The sequence below is a fragment of the Sorex araneus genome, chromosome 2 (assembly GCF_027595985.1).
Source record: "Sorex araneus isolate mSorAra2 chromosome 2, mSorAra2.pri, whole genome shotgun sequence".
NCBI classification, from domain to species: domain Eukaryota; kingdom Metazoa; phylum Chordata; class Mammalia; order Eulipotyphla; family Soricidae; genus Sorex; species Sorex araneus.
The window spans coordinates 203,997,844-204,013,551 of record NC_073303.1 but is presented as its reverse complement, the minus strand read 5'-3'; the positions used below and the strand labels follow the sequence as shown (position 1 = coordinate 204,013,551).

Here is a 15,708-nt window from a genome sequence, read left to right as displayed (position 1 = left end):
CTGGCGCTGTTCTCCTGGTCCTCATGTGACTGCCAGGTGCCTTTCAACAGCGGCCGCGCGACAGCTCTGGAGCAGGGGGCTCACTGTCACTGGGTCTGGAGTCCACGGCAGCCTGGCTCGTGCACCAGTGAAGTCAAGGCAGAAAGAGAGAGTGCGTGTGGGCGGGGGTTCCCCTCCTTTGGGGGTTGAGGGCAGGAGCCTAGAGTTTGGGAGGATCAGTTTTTATTGGTGAATTTAGAACATAAGAGCAGGAATTCAATGGGAAGAGGGAAGGAAGGAAGGAAGGAAGGAAGGAAGGAAGGAAGGAAGGAAGGAAGGAAGGAAGGAAGGAAGGAAGGAAGGAAGGAAAGGAAGGAAGGAAAGGAAGGAAGGAAAGGAAGGAAGGGAGGGACCCCCCAAAAATAATAAAAATAAAATAATAATAATAATAATAATAATAATAACTAATAATAATAAGTGAAAAAATGGCCTGTGTAAGGAAGCACAACATCTTATTCAGTGACGAAAAACCGAAAGCTGCTGCTGTAACGGGGACAGGAGGGGCTGCGTGACAGTGCAGTAGGGAGGGTGTCTGCCTTGCACACAGCTGACCTGGGCTTGATGCCTGGCATCCCATGTGGTCCCCCAGCCCCATCAGGAGTGATTCCTGAGAGCAGAGCGAGGAGTCAGCCCTGAGCACCGCCAGGTGACCCAAAACACCCAAACCAGAAAAGGAACAAGACAAGAATATCCAGGGGGCCATAGTACAGCGGGCAGAGCACATGATGGACCCAGCACCCCCCTTCGGCACCTACGGGGTCCCCTGCGCCTCCCAGGAGTAAGTCCTGAGAGCACTGGAGGGTGTGTCTCAGAAACAAAACAAAAAGAAGATAATAATGTTCATTGTCCCCAGTATTATATTTTATATTTTCATATCACTGAACAGCTTTTGAAAGCATAGTTTTCAGTGATTTTATAATATTTTATTAATGAAGTAAAATTGAATTTAACTATTCATTACTAGTTTGTCTAATTATAGTTTGCTAATTTACATACTACACCTACACCCATACTAGTACTTAAATCTCTAGGCACTTTGGGGGCTGGAATGGCACCGCCAGTAGGATGTTAGTCTTGCATGTGACCAGCCCGGGCTCAATCCCTGGCATCCCATACGGTCTCGAGCCCCACCAGGAGCAATCTCTGAGCACAGAGCTACTAGCAAGCCCTGAACACTGCCAGGCACAGCCAAAGCAAAAATAAATAAATAAAACATAAATATTTTCAAAGACTAGAATTTGAAGAATGATATTACTTGGTCAAAGAAAACGCACTTTCGTGGTTTATTTTATTTTATTCAAAGCACCATGACTTGCAGTACTGTCAATGACAGGGGTCCACGCACAGTGACTCAGGACTCCTTCCCAGTCCCCACCCACCCCAGCACGGAGACCCTCTCTTGATTCCCCAGCTCTGAAATTCATGAGGAATTAGTGCCTTTACTGGGCGCTTTTCCCTTTACATCCCACTGATATATTTAGGCTGCATGTTAAGTAATGGTAAGTAAATAAACATTAAATTTTCCCAAATGACCAATACTCAATGTAGAAACGATCATATTGGTAGTATTTTGTAGCTTTTTGGTATTGTTCTTCAAAGCTTATACACAACACTTTAAAAAAAAAAACAGACAATTTACAACTCAGAGATACTCAATTCCAAAGAATTCAGATACAAATCTGCTTCCACAGATAACCAGCTCTCAAAAGAAATTAAATGGGATTCTTAAGATCATAACACATCTGTAACTCTAAGTATTTCATTGATGTCTCAACAAGAATGTAACAAGTCCACTGTCTCAGAAGGACCTCACCGGGATATTAATCTGCTGAAAGTTCGGGTATGCGGGTTTTGTGACTGAAATCTCCAGGCTTTCTCGGAGTCAGGATAGGCTACCTCTCCCCACCTCCGTGTACTTCTGGAAGCCTTGGCAGTCACATCTACACCCCAAAGCTGCCACCCAATTGAAAAGCTACTCCAGCCTTATAGTCCCAATAAAAATACTGACTGCCTTGAACAAACAAACCTCTTAGTACAGGTATTGCAAACCATAATGCACAAAAGGAGAGGAAGAGGGAAAAGTGCCTCCCCTAGAGGCAGGGCGGGAGCTGGGGGATGGTGGGAGGAAACCTGGGGACACTGGTGGTGGGAAATGTGCACTGGTGGAGGGATGGGTGCTGGATCACTGTCTGACTGAAACCCTATTATGAACACCTTCGTAAGGGTCTAGCTCATGGATATTCAATTGAAAAATTTTAAAAGACTGTAACAGGGAAACAGCTCGTTTTCATCTCAAGCACTCCCCACAACTACTAACCTTTGAGGGCTGGGAGTGGCTCCATGGCCTTCAGGTGGCACGTTTAGTTCCAGACACTGCCAAACAACAACCAAGCAAAAAAATAAGGCCCACTAACCTTTTTCATGCAGTCCACGTAGCTGTTGTACCGCAGAGTTCCAGGGGGAAATTCTTCGGACTTCATTGGGAAATTAGCAACAATGAACTTTTCAAGAACTTGCCTCAGATCCTCCAGACTGTTCCCAGTGAGATTGGTGAAGAATGGAAGAAGGATCACAGCCTGACCCTGCCAAGCAAACGCACGCACAAAGTGACACCCACATCCCATAGATAACAGATTAAATCAAATGACTGGTTTTGAAAGATTTTGCAGATAAGGATCTGCGTGAATCTGATGAGTGACTTCAGAATAATTCAGCCTCGAAGTAGGACAGGACAGAGTAGGACGCCTGCCTTGCATATAGCAGACCCGAATTCAGTCCCCGCACCCCAAATGGATCCCCACGCCCGCCAGGAGTGATCCCTGAGTACAGTGTCAGGAGTGAGCTCTAAGCATCGCCATATGAGGCCCAAAATTAAACAAACAAAAATTAATTGATTAAAAAATAAAGGTCAGTGGGCTGACCTGCCACTATAAACAGGTAAATGAACGAGAAATTCTAATGATTCTATATGTCCTTTCCTTTTCAACAAATTAAGTAAGATACCAACAGAAATACACTAATTAGTTTGATATGGGAAAGACTTTGGGGGGGGGGGAGTCTGTTTTGCTTGGGGCCATAACTGGAGGTGCTCAGGACATACTCCAGCTCGGGGTATCCCCTGAACACAGCATAAGATCTAAGCACCATGAGATTGGCCTATGGAACAAAACAAGAGAGAGAGAGAAAATGGCAACTGGAATTTTACCCACACAAAGACAAGTGAAGGTTCACCTAAGCCTGGTGCTCTCGCTGGGCTGGACTTTCCTTTTTATTTGAGAGTGGGCCTGCGGGGAGTGTTCTGGAACCCCGGTGCCTCTCCAGGGGATGCTCGGTGTATGTACCTGGTCTGCTGGCTTTAGTGCTCCAGGCTGTTAATCTGGTGCTGTTTGTACCAAGAGGCTTAAGAGGCCCCAGAGCCCACTTGGTGGTACTGGAAGTGGGGTGGGCCTGGAGAATGTGGCTCACGCCCGGGATGCACTCCAGCCCTCTGACCCCCTCCCTGGCTCCAAGGCTTTGCTTCTGTAAAGATAAACTGAAGCATCTACAGAGCAGGTAACCAGACACCTGGGGACTCCTTCAAGGTGACGGGAAAGGGTGGCTGGACAATGCCACGGCTATTCAGACTGGTTACTGGGACACGGGAAGTTATTGTGCTAGTCCTTTCTACTTTAATATGTTCAGAATTTTCTATAACAAAAAAAAAATTACTTAGTCCTATACCAAGTATAGGTATAGGACTCCCTGGTCGGGGAGTTTCTCTTCTACTTCTCAATAAACTTTTCTATTTTCTAAAAATTAAAATTAAGTATAAAAAAATCACAAAAATGCAAAACTATACAATGTAAAATAACAAAGAATATTATCTGAATATAAGCCTTTATAATCTCTTACCTTTAAGTGTAAACCCAGTTTTGGATCAACAAGTATACTAGCATATGTTTTAAAAACTTCAAGGAATGTGCTATGATTTGCATTAAAAGACACAGAGGAATCAATCTAAGGAAGAAGAAACAAAAAATGAAACATTTCTATATTATACCTCCAACTTTCCTTAAAACATTCTTTATATTCTTTAATTTCAGAAGTATGAATATGTTCTTGGGCTTCAAAAGTATTTCAACAAATTTTGTGCTGGATAATTTAAAATTATCTGATAAGGCAATGTATCTTCACACACACCAAAAAGATAATATAAAACAAAGTATAAGAAGGGCCTGAAAGACAGTGCAGTGGTTAAGGTCCTTGCCTTGAATGTGGCAGGGCTGAATTCAATCCCCTGTACCACACAGGGTTCCCAGAGCACTGCAGGAGTGATCCCAGAACACAGAGCTAGGAATATGCTCCAAGCATCACTAGACTTGGCCTAAAAGCTAAAATTATAAAAAACTAAAATGTTTTTTACATATAATTATTATGATTTATATATATTACATATACAAACACACAGGCTGCTGGGCCAAGCACTGCAGCCATCTAGATCCCTCAAAATTGTACCATAGAGAAATTTTAAATGAAAAATGAAGTGTATGAGCTAAAAATGATCACTGTATCACTGTCATCCCATTTGCTCATCGATTTGCTCAAGCGGGCATCAATAATGTCTCCATTGTGAGACTTATTGTTGCTGCTTTTGGCATATCAAATACGCCACGGGTAGATGGAGCAAAATAACAGGACTAGCATAAAATGAAAGGGAATCAGAAATTATCCAGTCAAAATGTTTTCTGTGTATTAAGCCAATAAACTTTCAGGAAAGCTCTATCAGGATCAGGGAGATGACTGGAAGAGCTGGAACCTTACATGCAGGAGCCCCAGATTTGATTCCAAGCATCGCCCCAAAGCAAAATTTAAAAGAAGAAACCATTATAAAATGTTTGAAAGTAAAGCTACAGGGGCTGGAGCGATAGCAACCTGGGTTTGATTCCCAGCATCCCATAGGGTCCCCCAAGCACTGCCAGGAGTAATTCCTGAGTGCAGAGCCAGGAGTAACCGTTGGGCATTGGCGGGTATAACCCAAAAAAAATCTCAAAAAATAAATAAAAATACAAGTTACAGAATACGAAACAACAAAGATGACTGAATTTTTGATTACTTTTCCCAGTGCTGGAAATTGAGCCCCAGTGCTGCCTTATGCCCGGGAAGCTTCTACTCTATTGCTGGGCGGAACCCGCGGTCTCTGACACCATTTTAAAGCTGCTCAAAATACCTGTAGGATCTTTGCCAACAGTGTCAGCACTGCTGCTTTGCTCTCTGGAGCCGAGTCCTGGGCCCACCACGAGTCACACCTCCTCCAGTTCTGCAGGATCATCGAGGCGAGTTTCAGCCCTTGGTGTCTCTGGGTGGCTCGGTCCCTGAAGCTCTGGTCTAAGAGGCCGTTCAGAACGGTGCTCACCTAACAGGTGAGTCCAACAACTGAGAACATGCAGCCAACCTTACCTCCAATTCTAGTTACTCGTGGAAAATAAAATGCTACTCTGAAATCATTACACACTTCACAGTTTCTTAAATTTTTAATATAAACTTGTCTAAAGAAATTGACATGAAAAACTTAAGTATTCTCATTTTTGCGATTGTACTCATCCTACTCTCATTCTTTATTATAAGAAAAATTATCTCTGTTCTATCCCACACGTACACGTATTCATATTCCCACACGCACACAATCCTGTTACCATGACATCCAAAATATTTTTTCACAGGATAATCTAAGTAATTTTCTACCCATATTTTTCTTATACAAAATTCTGTTCTCAGGCTGGAGCAATAGCACAGCGGGTAGGGCGTTTGCCTTGCACGCGGCCGACCCGGGTTCTAATCCCAGCATCCCATATGGTCCCCTGAGCACCGCCAGGGGTAATTCCTGAGTGAAGAGCCAGGAGTAACCCCTGTGCATCGCCGGGTGTGACCCAAAAACAAAAACAAAACAAAAAAAACCCAAAATTCTGTTCTCCCTGAAGTTTGTTTTCTTTGCTGCTTAGCACATGCTCGACCTATCTCATCATTAAAACCCCCAAACTGAGGGGAGCAGGCAAGTTCCCGCCGCACCTGCCCCCACGAGTGCCACCACGCCTCCCGCCAGACTCCACCACCTCACGACCCAGCTCCAGGGATGCTCGCCTGCAGGACACTTCAGGTCCACCAGCTTTCCGGCTGTGAAGGCCAGAACCACCTTCCCAGCGTCAGGCAGGCCACAGCCCACCCCGCCCCACCGTTTCCCCGTCCTTTCGGAAGCCACAGTGGCCGCCTGACACACGTCCCACCACGACCGCGTGGAAGCTCATCTACGGCCCTGCCCCAGAGTCTCATCATGAAATCTTGGAAGAGATCAACTATGGCGAAAACTCTGCCATGTCCAGTCCCAGCTGAGACCTGCAGGCGACCGTGGGCCGGGGGCGGGTGGCGCTAGTGCCTGGACTCCCAACGCCCGAGCTGGACCCACGGCCCAACAGCTGCCACCGTGCCTCGAGCTGGGCTGCCCAGTCAAATATTCCAGATTTCTGGAGTGCATGACACATTCACGGCCATGCGACACCCCAAACTCTACAATATTCACATCCCAGAAGGAGCACACGGGACTGGACGGGAGTGCAGCAGAGCCCGAGAAGCTCACTAACACGGGAGCTTACCTGCCTGCAGCAACAGCGCAGTAAACCCTCAGACAAGGACTTAACGCTCCCGTGGTCAGATGCAACAACTGTCACCTATTTTCTTTTCCTAGAGTACTTTTTGATCATTCCGTCAGTCATTTAGTGGGAATAAGCAACATAAACTGTTTTAATGATCACTGAATCCATTTCAGAAACATGGCCATGCCTGGACAAGCATCGTGAGAAAAAACTGACTGGAGGCCTGAACACGACTCCGGGGTTGACACCTGCCTCACAGTGCTACACCCTCAGGCACTGCCTGGCCTGACACCCCCAGAACCACAGGGAAGGACCCCCGCATGCAACACAAAAAGGACAGAAAATAACAACGGAAAGGAAAAGGTCATTACCATTTTGGGGTTAGCCTCAGACGACTTCATGAGCTCCAGCACAGCATCATCGACACTTTTCAACAGCTCAGCATTAATGATTTCTGAGAACAAGCTATAAAAATACTCTCCGTGGGGGAAAGTGACGGCGTTTCTCTGCAGGCCTCCTGAGGATGGCAGGGACAACTCGGCGTGGGACAGGAGGATATTTACAAGGTGCTCAGTCTGGGAGGCAGGAAAGAGAAGGGTAATGCAGCCAGCACGCTACAGAGGGGACTGACCAGCTCATCACTTGGAAAGTAAAAGCACTTAAGAGGTCTAAAAACAGCCCAGGCTTGAGGACCTGGCCGCAGGCGAAGCAATCTTCACTGACACGCTCATGCTAACTTCCCAGGAAACCCATTGACACTTTGATGAAAATCGATTGTCTTGCAAGGCTGAGTAATTTCAGAGAATTCAGATATGTAATCTGTTCCCATTAAATGCACAGAGGAGCAAGGAAAGGTGTTTGCTCAGGAGGAGAGAAAGGGCGCGGGACCGAGCGAACCCACAGGCCTGGCTGCAGAATTTAAGTCACGACAGGGGCTGGGGCCTCCCTTGCATGGTTTAAAAAGTCATAAAGACATTTTTGTGAAGGACCTGGAATGATCCTAATGGGCTATCCCAAAATTAGGTATCTGGAAACTTCTTAAACTTCTTCCACTTTCAACTCTTTTTCACCTGAGGAACACCTATAAGATCTTGCGTGCAACCGAATATGTAAGTACAAATATCAAGCACTTGCTGATAATAAGTCATAAGTAAACTCATTTAAATACAAAGTTTTCAAAAGTTTCACGACCCCAAATGTGGTTGCAACCCACAGCTGAAGAAGTTAGGGTCACGGGCCAGAGCAGCCTACAGCGGGAAGGGCATCTGTCTGGCACATGGCTGACCCACATCAGGTGTCTGGCATCCCACATGGTCCCCTGAGCAGGGCAGGTGATTCCTGCATGCAGGGCCAGTAGTGAGACCTGAGCATTACCAGATGGCCCAAAACCCAAATACCAAAAATTTAAAAAGTTAGGATTGAGAAGCTAGGGTAAGAAGGACACGGCCGAAATAGTTCACTCTAGCTTCACAAAAATGCTAATTCGTCCTGAAATAAAGTGGGACAGACAAAATCTCACTTTAAGAATACTGTGACCAGGGCTGGAGCGATAGCATTGCGGGTAGGGTGTTTGCCTTACACGTGGCCGACTTGGGTTCGATTCCCAGTTTCCCATATTGTCCCCTGAGCACCACCAGGGGTGTTTCCTGAGTGCAGAGCCAGGAGTGAGTGACCCCTGTGCATTGCCGGGTGTGACCCAAGAAGAAAAAAAAAAAAGAATACTGTGACCTATTACTTTCATTTAAACATTTTTAAAGATGCTCTGAAGTTAGTTGAAGCCAAGTACAATAGTTGAGCAGCTAAGAACCCTACTAAATCCCTGATTTTAGAGACACACTGCAAGTTATCAAGCTCTATATTTATAGCCTTAGGAAAGAATAGCATAATTCTATTTTTCCTACCACTCTTCCAAAAGCAAAGGCCAATTCCAGAAGTCCACTGGCTATTCGTTTACAGCTGGGGTCCAGCAAAGACAGACACTGTCCTTCTTCTACAGGTGCAATGCTCTTATAAACCAGGAACAGGAGTTTTGTGCCAACTGAATGATGCTCATCTGTAGACTAAAATATAGTCAATGCTGAAACATCAAGCAATAAGATGTTACGTAATAACACACAAGTTCATACTTCTCATTAATTTTTTAGAAAATACATGGTAATGACAACTCCCTTCTGATTACCAGAGAAATGTTCATTGCTTTGTTTTCCCTTTGTTGGGGGTGGGTAGGTGATGGTGAGGGACTGGGGGTGGGCTACATCGGGTGCTCAGGGGCTATTCCTGGCTTCATGCTCAGAAGTGACCCTGCTGGTGCTCAGGGGACCATGTGGTGACAGAGACTGAAGCCAAGCAAGAGCCTTACACTGTACTCTCTCCAGCCCCTCCATTCTGTCCACGCTTTACTTTCATTTCTGACGTCAAGCTACGAGAACGCTTTAAGAGTTGGTCTGCTGTGAAGGCAGGGGGAAGGGTGGCAAGGGGGGTAGGGAGGTTAATATTGGGAACATGGGTGGTGGAGGGATGGGTGTTTGATCATTGTATGGCTGAAACTCAAACATGAAAGTTTGTAACTGTATCTAACGGTGATTCAATTAAAAAGAAAAAGTTGGTCCCTAAAGTTCTTAAGACGGATGAAAACTTTCAAATGTCCTTTATTTTCACTTTATATAGACAGACTAATGTTTGCTTTCATATTTATTTTCATCGTTTAGGTGACGCCTCTTTTTTCTGGAGTATTTCTATAAGTCGCATTTCGGCACATACTCATATCCTCTACATACTAAATGTTTAAGAGAGATTAGACAGGCCACAGGAATGGTATGGGAGGCAGGGACTTGCCGTGCATGTGACTGGCCAGTGTCGGATCCCCAGGGCTGGTCCTCTGAGCCCTGCCAAGAATGATTTCTAAGCACAGAGTCAGGAGTATGCCCTGAGCACCGCTGGCTGTGGCCCAAGAAACAAATTAAAGCTCAGTTGTTTACCAAGAGTCAAGTTATGAAAGCAAACTGCCGGTGCTTACCTGCGATGGCAAGATGGCGTGCAGAAATCCAGCCCTCTGAAGCTGCTTGCACGCTGCCACGATGGACGCCAGCCTGGTTCTGTCCCCAGGGGCACTGGCGCCACGCAGGTCAACCGCACAGAGCTCCTCGATGCTGGTCACAGCAGAGAAACAGAGAAACAAGGTGAGAGCCGGGAAAATACGAGAGCACCCTGGAACTCTAACTACGCGGCCCTGGAAAACAGACACAGGCTATCAGCAGAGAGCGCCCTCACATACCCCCACAAACGGGAAACGGGGAAATCAGCCGGGGGCTGGCACCGCCCGGGCTAGCTCCCAGCAGGTGCTGGCAGGAGCCTGCTAACGAGGAGACCCCCAACAACTGGCCTATAGTACCAAACACCCACTGATGAGAATTTTTTTTTCTTGGCCTTCTGGGTCACATCTGGTGATTCTCAGGGGTTAGTCCTGGCAGTGCTCAGGGAGCCCTATGGGGTGCTGGGGAGCAAACCCAGGTCAGTCGTGTGCAAGGCAGATGCCCTCCCCGCCGTACTGTCGCTCCGGCCCCAGATAGAAATCTTTGTTTGAAGGTTCTGCGGGCCTGCAGAAACCACACAGGCAGATGCCAGAGCACAGAGCGGGAGAGACCTGAAGGCCAGTAAGGACCGGGCGTCATCAGCAGCCCACCTCTGAGCGCTGATTCTCTCCTGGAGACGCCTCTCGAGGGTGTCTCGGTAGGGGGACCTCTTCAGCGCGGCCAGCAGGCTCACACACACAGTAGGGAGGTGCTTCATGGTGAGGACGTCGGCCACGTTGAAGCCTACGCTTGCGGGCTCACACACGGTCTCCACCAGGAGCGTCATGAGGTTTCTGCTACACACGTCCTTCTCCAGGGGCTGCGGAACGTTATTTCAATGAAAACACATTTATTTGTCAGCACTGAGACTTCCACTAGAGTCCAGGAGTTGGCAACTTCTGCCTGACTAGGGCAGGAATTGGCATCTTCCTCTGTAAGGTGCTGGACAATAAAATACTTAGATCTGGACGGTCACACAGTTCTGCTGCGACAACAAAACTACTGTGCCAGTGAGAAAGCACCCCCTCCCCCCACACACACACACAAAAACACACACACGCACGCAAGCAAGCAAGCAGGCCTCCACGGGCTCTAATGGACGCACTCGCAGGCAGTAGGAAACAATGCAACAATCCGTCTGCGATCAGCCCTGGCAAGGACAATGCTGATCCCCGGGAAAGCGCCTGGCTGACACCTGTGCTCTGCCTGTGTTAACTGGGCGGGCTGCCGGAGCTGCAAAGCCTCAAGAGAGTCACAGGCATTTACTAACACCTATTTTCTCAAACAGATGCTTGAGCATAATGTAAAAGGCAGCACCTAATAAAACACTAGGGAAAACCGTTTTACGTTTTGTCTACACCAGAGAAATACAGCCCATGCCTCTTGCTTGTTTTTCACTATTTTCGATGGCTATGGAGAGATGTAAGGTCAAAGCGTTCCTCACAGCTCCCGTTCCTGTGCCTGCCAGTGCCACGGCTGGCGTGACGTACCGTGAGGCGCTCCGGAGAGGCACCGAGCAGCGTGGTGACGAACTCCATGAGGCGCACAGCCACCGTGCATTTACTGTAATTGTACCGTTCTCCTTCCTGAGGGCTGAAGCTGTCCCCTGCCTCCCCCGAGCCAAAGCACTTCTCGGCGGCTGTCACATCGTGCATAGCAATGCTTTCTAGAAAGAAGGCCACTGCTTTCCAGAGGGAAGACTGCGCCTCAGCACCTGCAGAAAGAGGGTGGTATTGATGTCGGCTTCTCCTAACCCCACTCACATGGATGTCACGTATCATTCCGTATTTCAGTGTAGGCACGATATACTTCAGTCAAAATTCAAAAGTTTTCCCAATAAGTGTTAAAAAAATTGAAAAAATATAGCAGTTATTTCTTACTTCGAAATTTCAAAATTAATACCACCCGAATGGAACTCACTGTAGCCTCGATTAGGCTTTAATTGTTAAGTGCTATTCACAAAAACAGAGAGCAGTATTAGACTCATTTTTATTGTAAAGGAAGCACTTTAGCACTGTCGTCCCGTTGTTCATCGATTTGCTCGAGCGGGCACCAGTAACGTCTCCAATATGAGACTTGTTACTGTTTTTGGCATATCGAATACGCCACGGGTAGCTTGCCAGACTCTGCTGTGTGAGCGGGGTACTCTTGGTAGCTTGCTGGGCAAGCTCTCAAGTTACAGAAAAGTGTTTATGATACTGTATTAAAAGTTTATGGCCTTCATGTGTAATTACTCATGTGTAGTTACCTCACCACAACCAACGTGCCTGACACTCCTCTAATATCCTTTTTTTCCCTTTTTTTTTTTAACTGAATCACTGTGGGATAGACCATCACAAAGCTAATCATGATTTGGTTTCAGTCACACAGTGTCCCAACACCCATCCCTCCACCAGTGCACATTTCCCGGCACCAATGTTCCCTTCTACCACCACCCCTGCCTGCCTCAATGGCAGGCACCTTCTTTTTCTCCCTTTCTCCTTTTGTGCATTGTGATTTGCAACACGGGTGCTCAGAGGTCACGGTGTTTGCTCAGGGCACTCAGTATCTTTATCAGGAAGGTGAGGCTTGATTAGCATTTTTCAACTGGGTGGTAATTTTGGGGTGTGGATGTGACTGCCGAGGCTTCCGGAGGCACGGGGAGGTGGGGGAGGTAGCCCATCCTGACCCCAACAAAGCCTGGAGATTTCAGGCACAAAACCTGCATACCCAAAATATTACTGTCACCCAAGATTATTATCACCTTCAATCCTGCCCGCTGCAACAACACTCTACTGTATCACCGGGAAAACGCACAAGGAGTTGGGGGTACGGCAAGTAAATTTAAAAAATAAATATACAAAGACAGAAATAAGATCGTACAGTCTTATGTCAGGAAAAACTTCTGTAATGAACTAGATGAAAAGCTCAAGCAGTATTTCATAAAGGCCTCCCCAGGAACCCGTGGAAAGAACACGGAAGCAGCACAGGTGGCCTTGGGCGATGCTGGCCTGAGGCCTCGTGTTCTGCTCCTCCTCACTGGCTGAGGCGCCATCTGCAAAGCCTGCTCGTCCTCCCCACTGACTCCAGCCCTGGACACCGGGAGCCAGGGGCACGTGTGACCTACCGAGAAACTCAGCCACGTCCAGGGTTTTCTCTTCCACGAAGGTATTGTAGCACTCGAGAGCGGCCAGGAGCATGTCCAGCCACTGCAGCACCGCCCGGAGACTGAAGGGGCCTTGCAAATGCAACAGGGTTGGCTGGGCCAGGATGCCTGAGGGTCGCTCCCGGGTGCCACCACCCCCTTCAAACGTGTTTATGAGAAACGACAGGCCTTCTTTCTCCAGAACATCTTTCAGCCACGAGGAAGGGGATTTGCTGCCTGTGAACAGAAACACGAATAGAGAAGGGACCATTATGACAAAGGCAGTTGGAAAGGACCACCCTGGAACTAACTGCCTGCTGAAAGGAGGCAAAGGGACACACACGATGACCTCTCAGTATCTGTGCTGCAGACCAAGGCAAACACCCTCCCCACTGGACTATCGCTCCGGCCCCTGAGTGTCATTTTAATAACCAGAAAGTAACAACTCTCTTTTTTTTTTTTTAACTTTTTGGGTCACACCCAGCAATGCTCAGGGGTTCCTCCCAGCTCATGCACTCAGGAATTACTCCTAGAGGTGCTGGGGGACCATATGGGATGCCGAGGATTGAACCTGGGTTGGCCGTGTGCAAGGCAAATGCCCCACCTGCTGTGTTATCACTCCAGCCCCAACTACTCTCTTCTTTACCTCTGAGTAGAAAACTGAAAATGTAGAATAGGAAGATACAGGGAAATTCTAAATTTCTGATCATTTTCCCAACATAACAGCATTTTTTTATTTCCTTCTATCAATCTCTGAAACATGCAGTCATAATTAATCAAGTTATACAAATTATCAACAATAATTTATTGTTACACAGATTATCTGAAACATAATTTTTTTTTCTTTTTGGGTCACACCCAGGGATGCTCAGGGGTTACTCCTGGCTCTGCACTCAGGAATTACTCCTGGCAGTGCTTGGGGGACCATATGGGATGCCAGGGATCGAACCCGGGTCGGCCGCGTGCAAGGCGAACGCCCTACCCGCTGTGCTATCGCTCCGGCCCTGAAACATAATTTTTATTAAAACATTTTTATAAGTATAAATCTTATTTATTAGAAACATTTTTTGTTTCGGGGGCCTGGGCCACACCCGGCAGTGCTCAGGGCTTCCTCTGGCTCTGCGCCTCGAGGAGCTCAGGAGACCGTATGGTTCTGAGGATGGATCCCGGGTGCCCAGGTGCAAGGCAGGCACCTTGTCTGCTATCCTCTCAGTGAGTCACAAACACATGAGTCACTGCATTCATTTAAACAATGGGAAAAGTGCGTTTTATATTAGGGTGCATTTCACATGACTGCTGGTGTCAGTCCTGGTGAAGCAAACCCACAGTAAAGACCGCATACCTGGCAGCAAAGGCACAAACTTGTAAAAGAGTTCCAGGGATTTGTGTCGGAACTCTGTCTGGGGTCTCCCACACTGGGCCAAAAGCCACTGGACCAGATTCAGCAGGGACAACGGTTCACCAGGCGAAAATCCTCTACGTGGAGAAAACATGTAATTAACACACACCAGTATTTAGCACTCAGCTCAGTACAGGAACTGTGAACTCGATTTTGCCACATCAATACACTTAGAAACAGCATTTAAGAGCACCCCACTTATCGTCACTATATCACCATGAGAATAGAACCAGAACACCAGAGCTTAAGCAGGCCCTAAGTGCCCCTTCCCTTTTCTTTCAGTGCCCCTGGTACCCAGGGCCACCAGTGCTAGAGTGCTCGGGACAGAGTGCTGCTCGGGCTGGGCAGTGCTGGAGGTCACCAGGGACACTGGTGCTGGGGTCACCGGGATGCACTCTATGGCACCAAGGACCTTGAGCAGGACAGGTGAGTGCTTCTAGACTCTCTCCAGTCCCCTACTGTTCTCTCTACAATTCTTTTTTTTTCTTTTTTGCTTTTTGGGTCACACCCAGCGATGCACAGGGGTTACTCCTGGCTCTGCACTCAAGAATCTCTCCTGGCGGTGCTGGGGACCGAACCCAGGTCAGTAGCGTGCAAGGCAAATGCCCTCCCCACTGTGCTATAGTTCCAGCCCCCTCTCCACAATTCTTTACAGGTGCTCGAGCTCCCTGAAATCTCTCTCCAGTCCCTTACTTTTGCTATTTACTTATTTATGTGGGAGAGAGGTTGGCCACACTGGGAGGTGCTCAGGGCCTAGCTCCTGATCCTGCACAGGGACCGTCAATCGTGTACAAGGCCAGTACAAGGCACGTCCTAACTCTGGGGTCCTTATTTTTAATCAAGTAAAATATTTGAATACTTTTTAAAGTTCAGGCCACACTCAGCAATGCTCAGGACTTACTCCTGGCTCTGCATTCAGGGATCACTCCTGGTAGGGCCAAGGGACCATATGGGATGCTGGGGATCAAACCCAGATCAGCAGCATGCAAGGCCAGCATGCAAGGCCAGAGCACTGACCACCGCCGGCCCCAAAAGTTTTTCGTAAAAGAACAGCACCAGGTACTTTATTCCCTTTTTGATCATTTGGAAACAAAGAGATTCAAGATCTAAAGCAATGCCTCTTAAACTGCAATTCCTGGACTCCCTGCAACAGCAGGATATAATTTGGGGAGAAATAAAAATTCTTGGAGTCAGTGAGGACCTTGTAAAACAGATTCTGAGGGAGAGCCGAGGGCCTAAGAAGGCGTATCTTCACTAAACCCACAGGGAGCCCTGATGCATGCTACATCAGAGACCCAGAAAGTTAAGAGTGATAAATACAGTGCAAGTCCACACACCACACCTCTCCCCTATATGAGAAGAGACATACCTAGCAGAAGCCACTGGTCACTGTCTCATCTTAATTTTCATGTAAATTTCATAATTCTACGATTTCATATCTGTCAAAAT

At 47.3% G+C, this 15,708-nt stretch overlaps 1 protein-coding gene across 1 annotated transcript in view; it reads right to left on the bottom strand.

Moving 5' to 3' along the window:
• The window catches only part of PRKDC (protein kinase, DNA-activated, catalytic subunit), a 150,763-nt gene that overhangs the window by 86,057 nt on the left and 48,998 nt on the right, over positions 1-15,708 (bottom strand). The window contains exons 30-39 of the mRNA XM_004615377.2: positions 14,203-14,336; positions 12,843-13,097; positions 11,227-11,450; positions 10,348-10,556; positions 9,682-9,814; positions 8,567-8,725; positions 7,037-7,240; positions 5,246-5,431; positions 3,931-4,035; positions 2,454-2,621 (exon numbers count right to left, since the gene is read on the bottom strand). Coding sequence (XP_004615434.2) covers positions 2,454-2,621; positions 3,931-4,035; positions 5,246-5,431; positions 7,037-7,240; positions 8,567-8,725; positions 9,682-9,814; positions 10,348-10,556; positions 11,227-11,450; positions 12,843-13,097; positions 14,203-14,336 — 1,777 coding nt within the window. The remainder of the gene's footprint in view (positions 1-2,453; positions 2,622-3,930; positions 4,036-5,245; positions 5,432-7,036; positions 7,241-8,566; positions 8,726-9,681; positions 9,815-10,347; positions 10,557-11,226; positions 11,451-12,842; positions 13,098-14,202; positions 14,337-15,708) is intronic.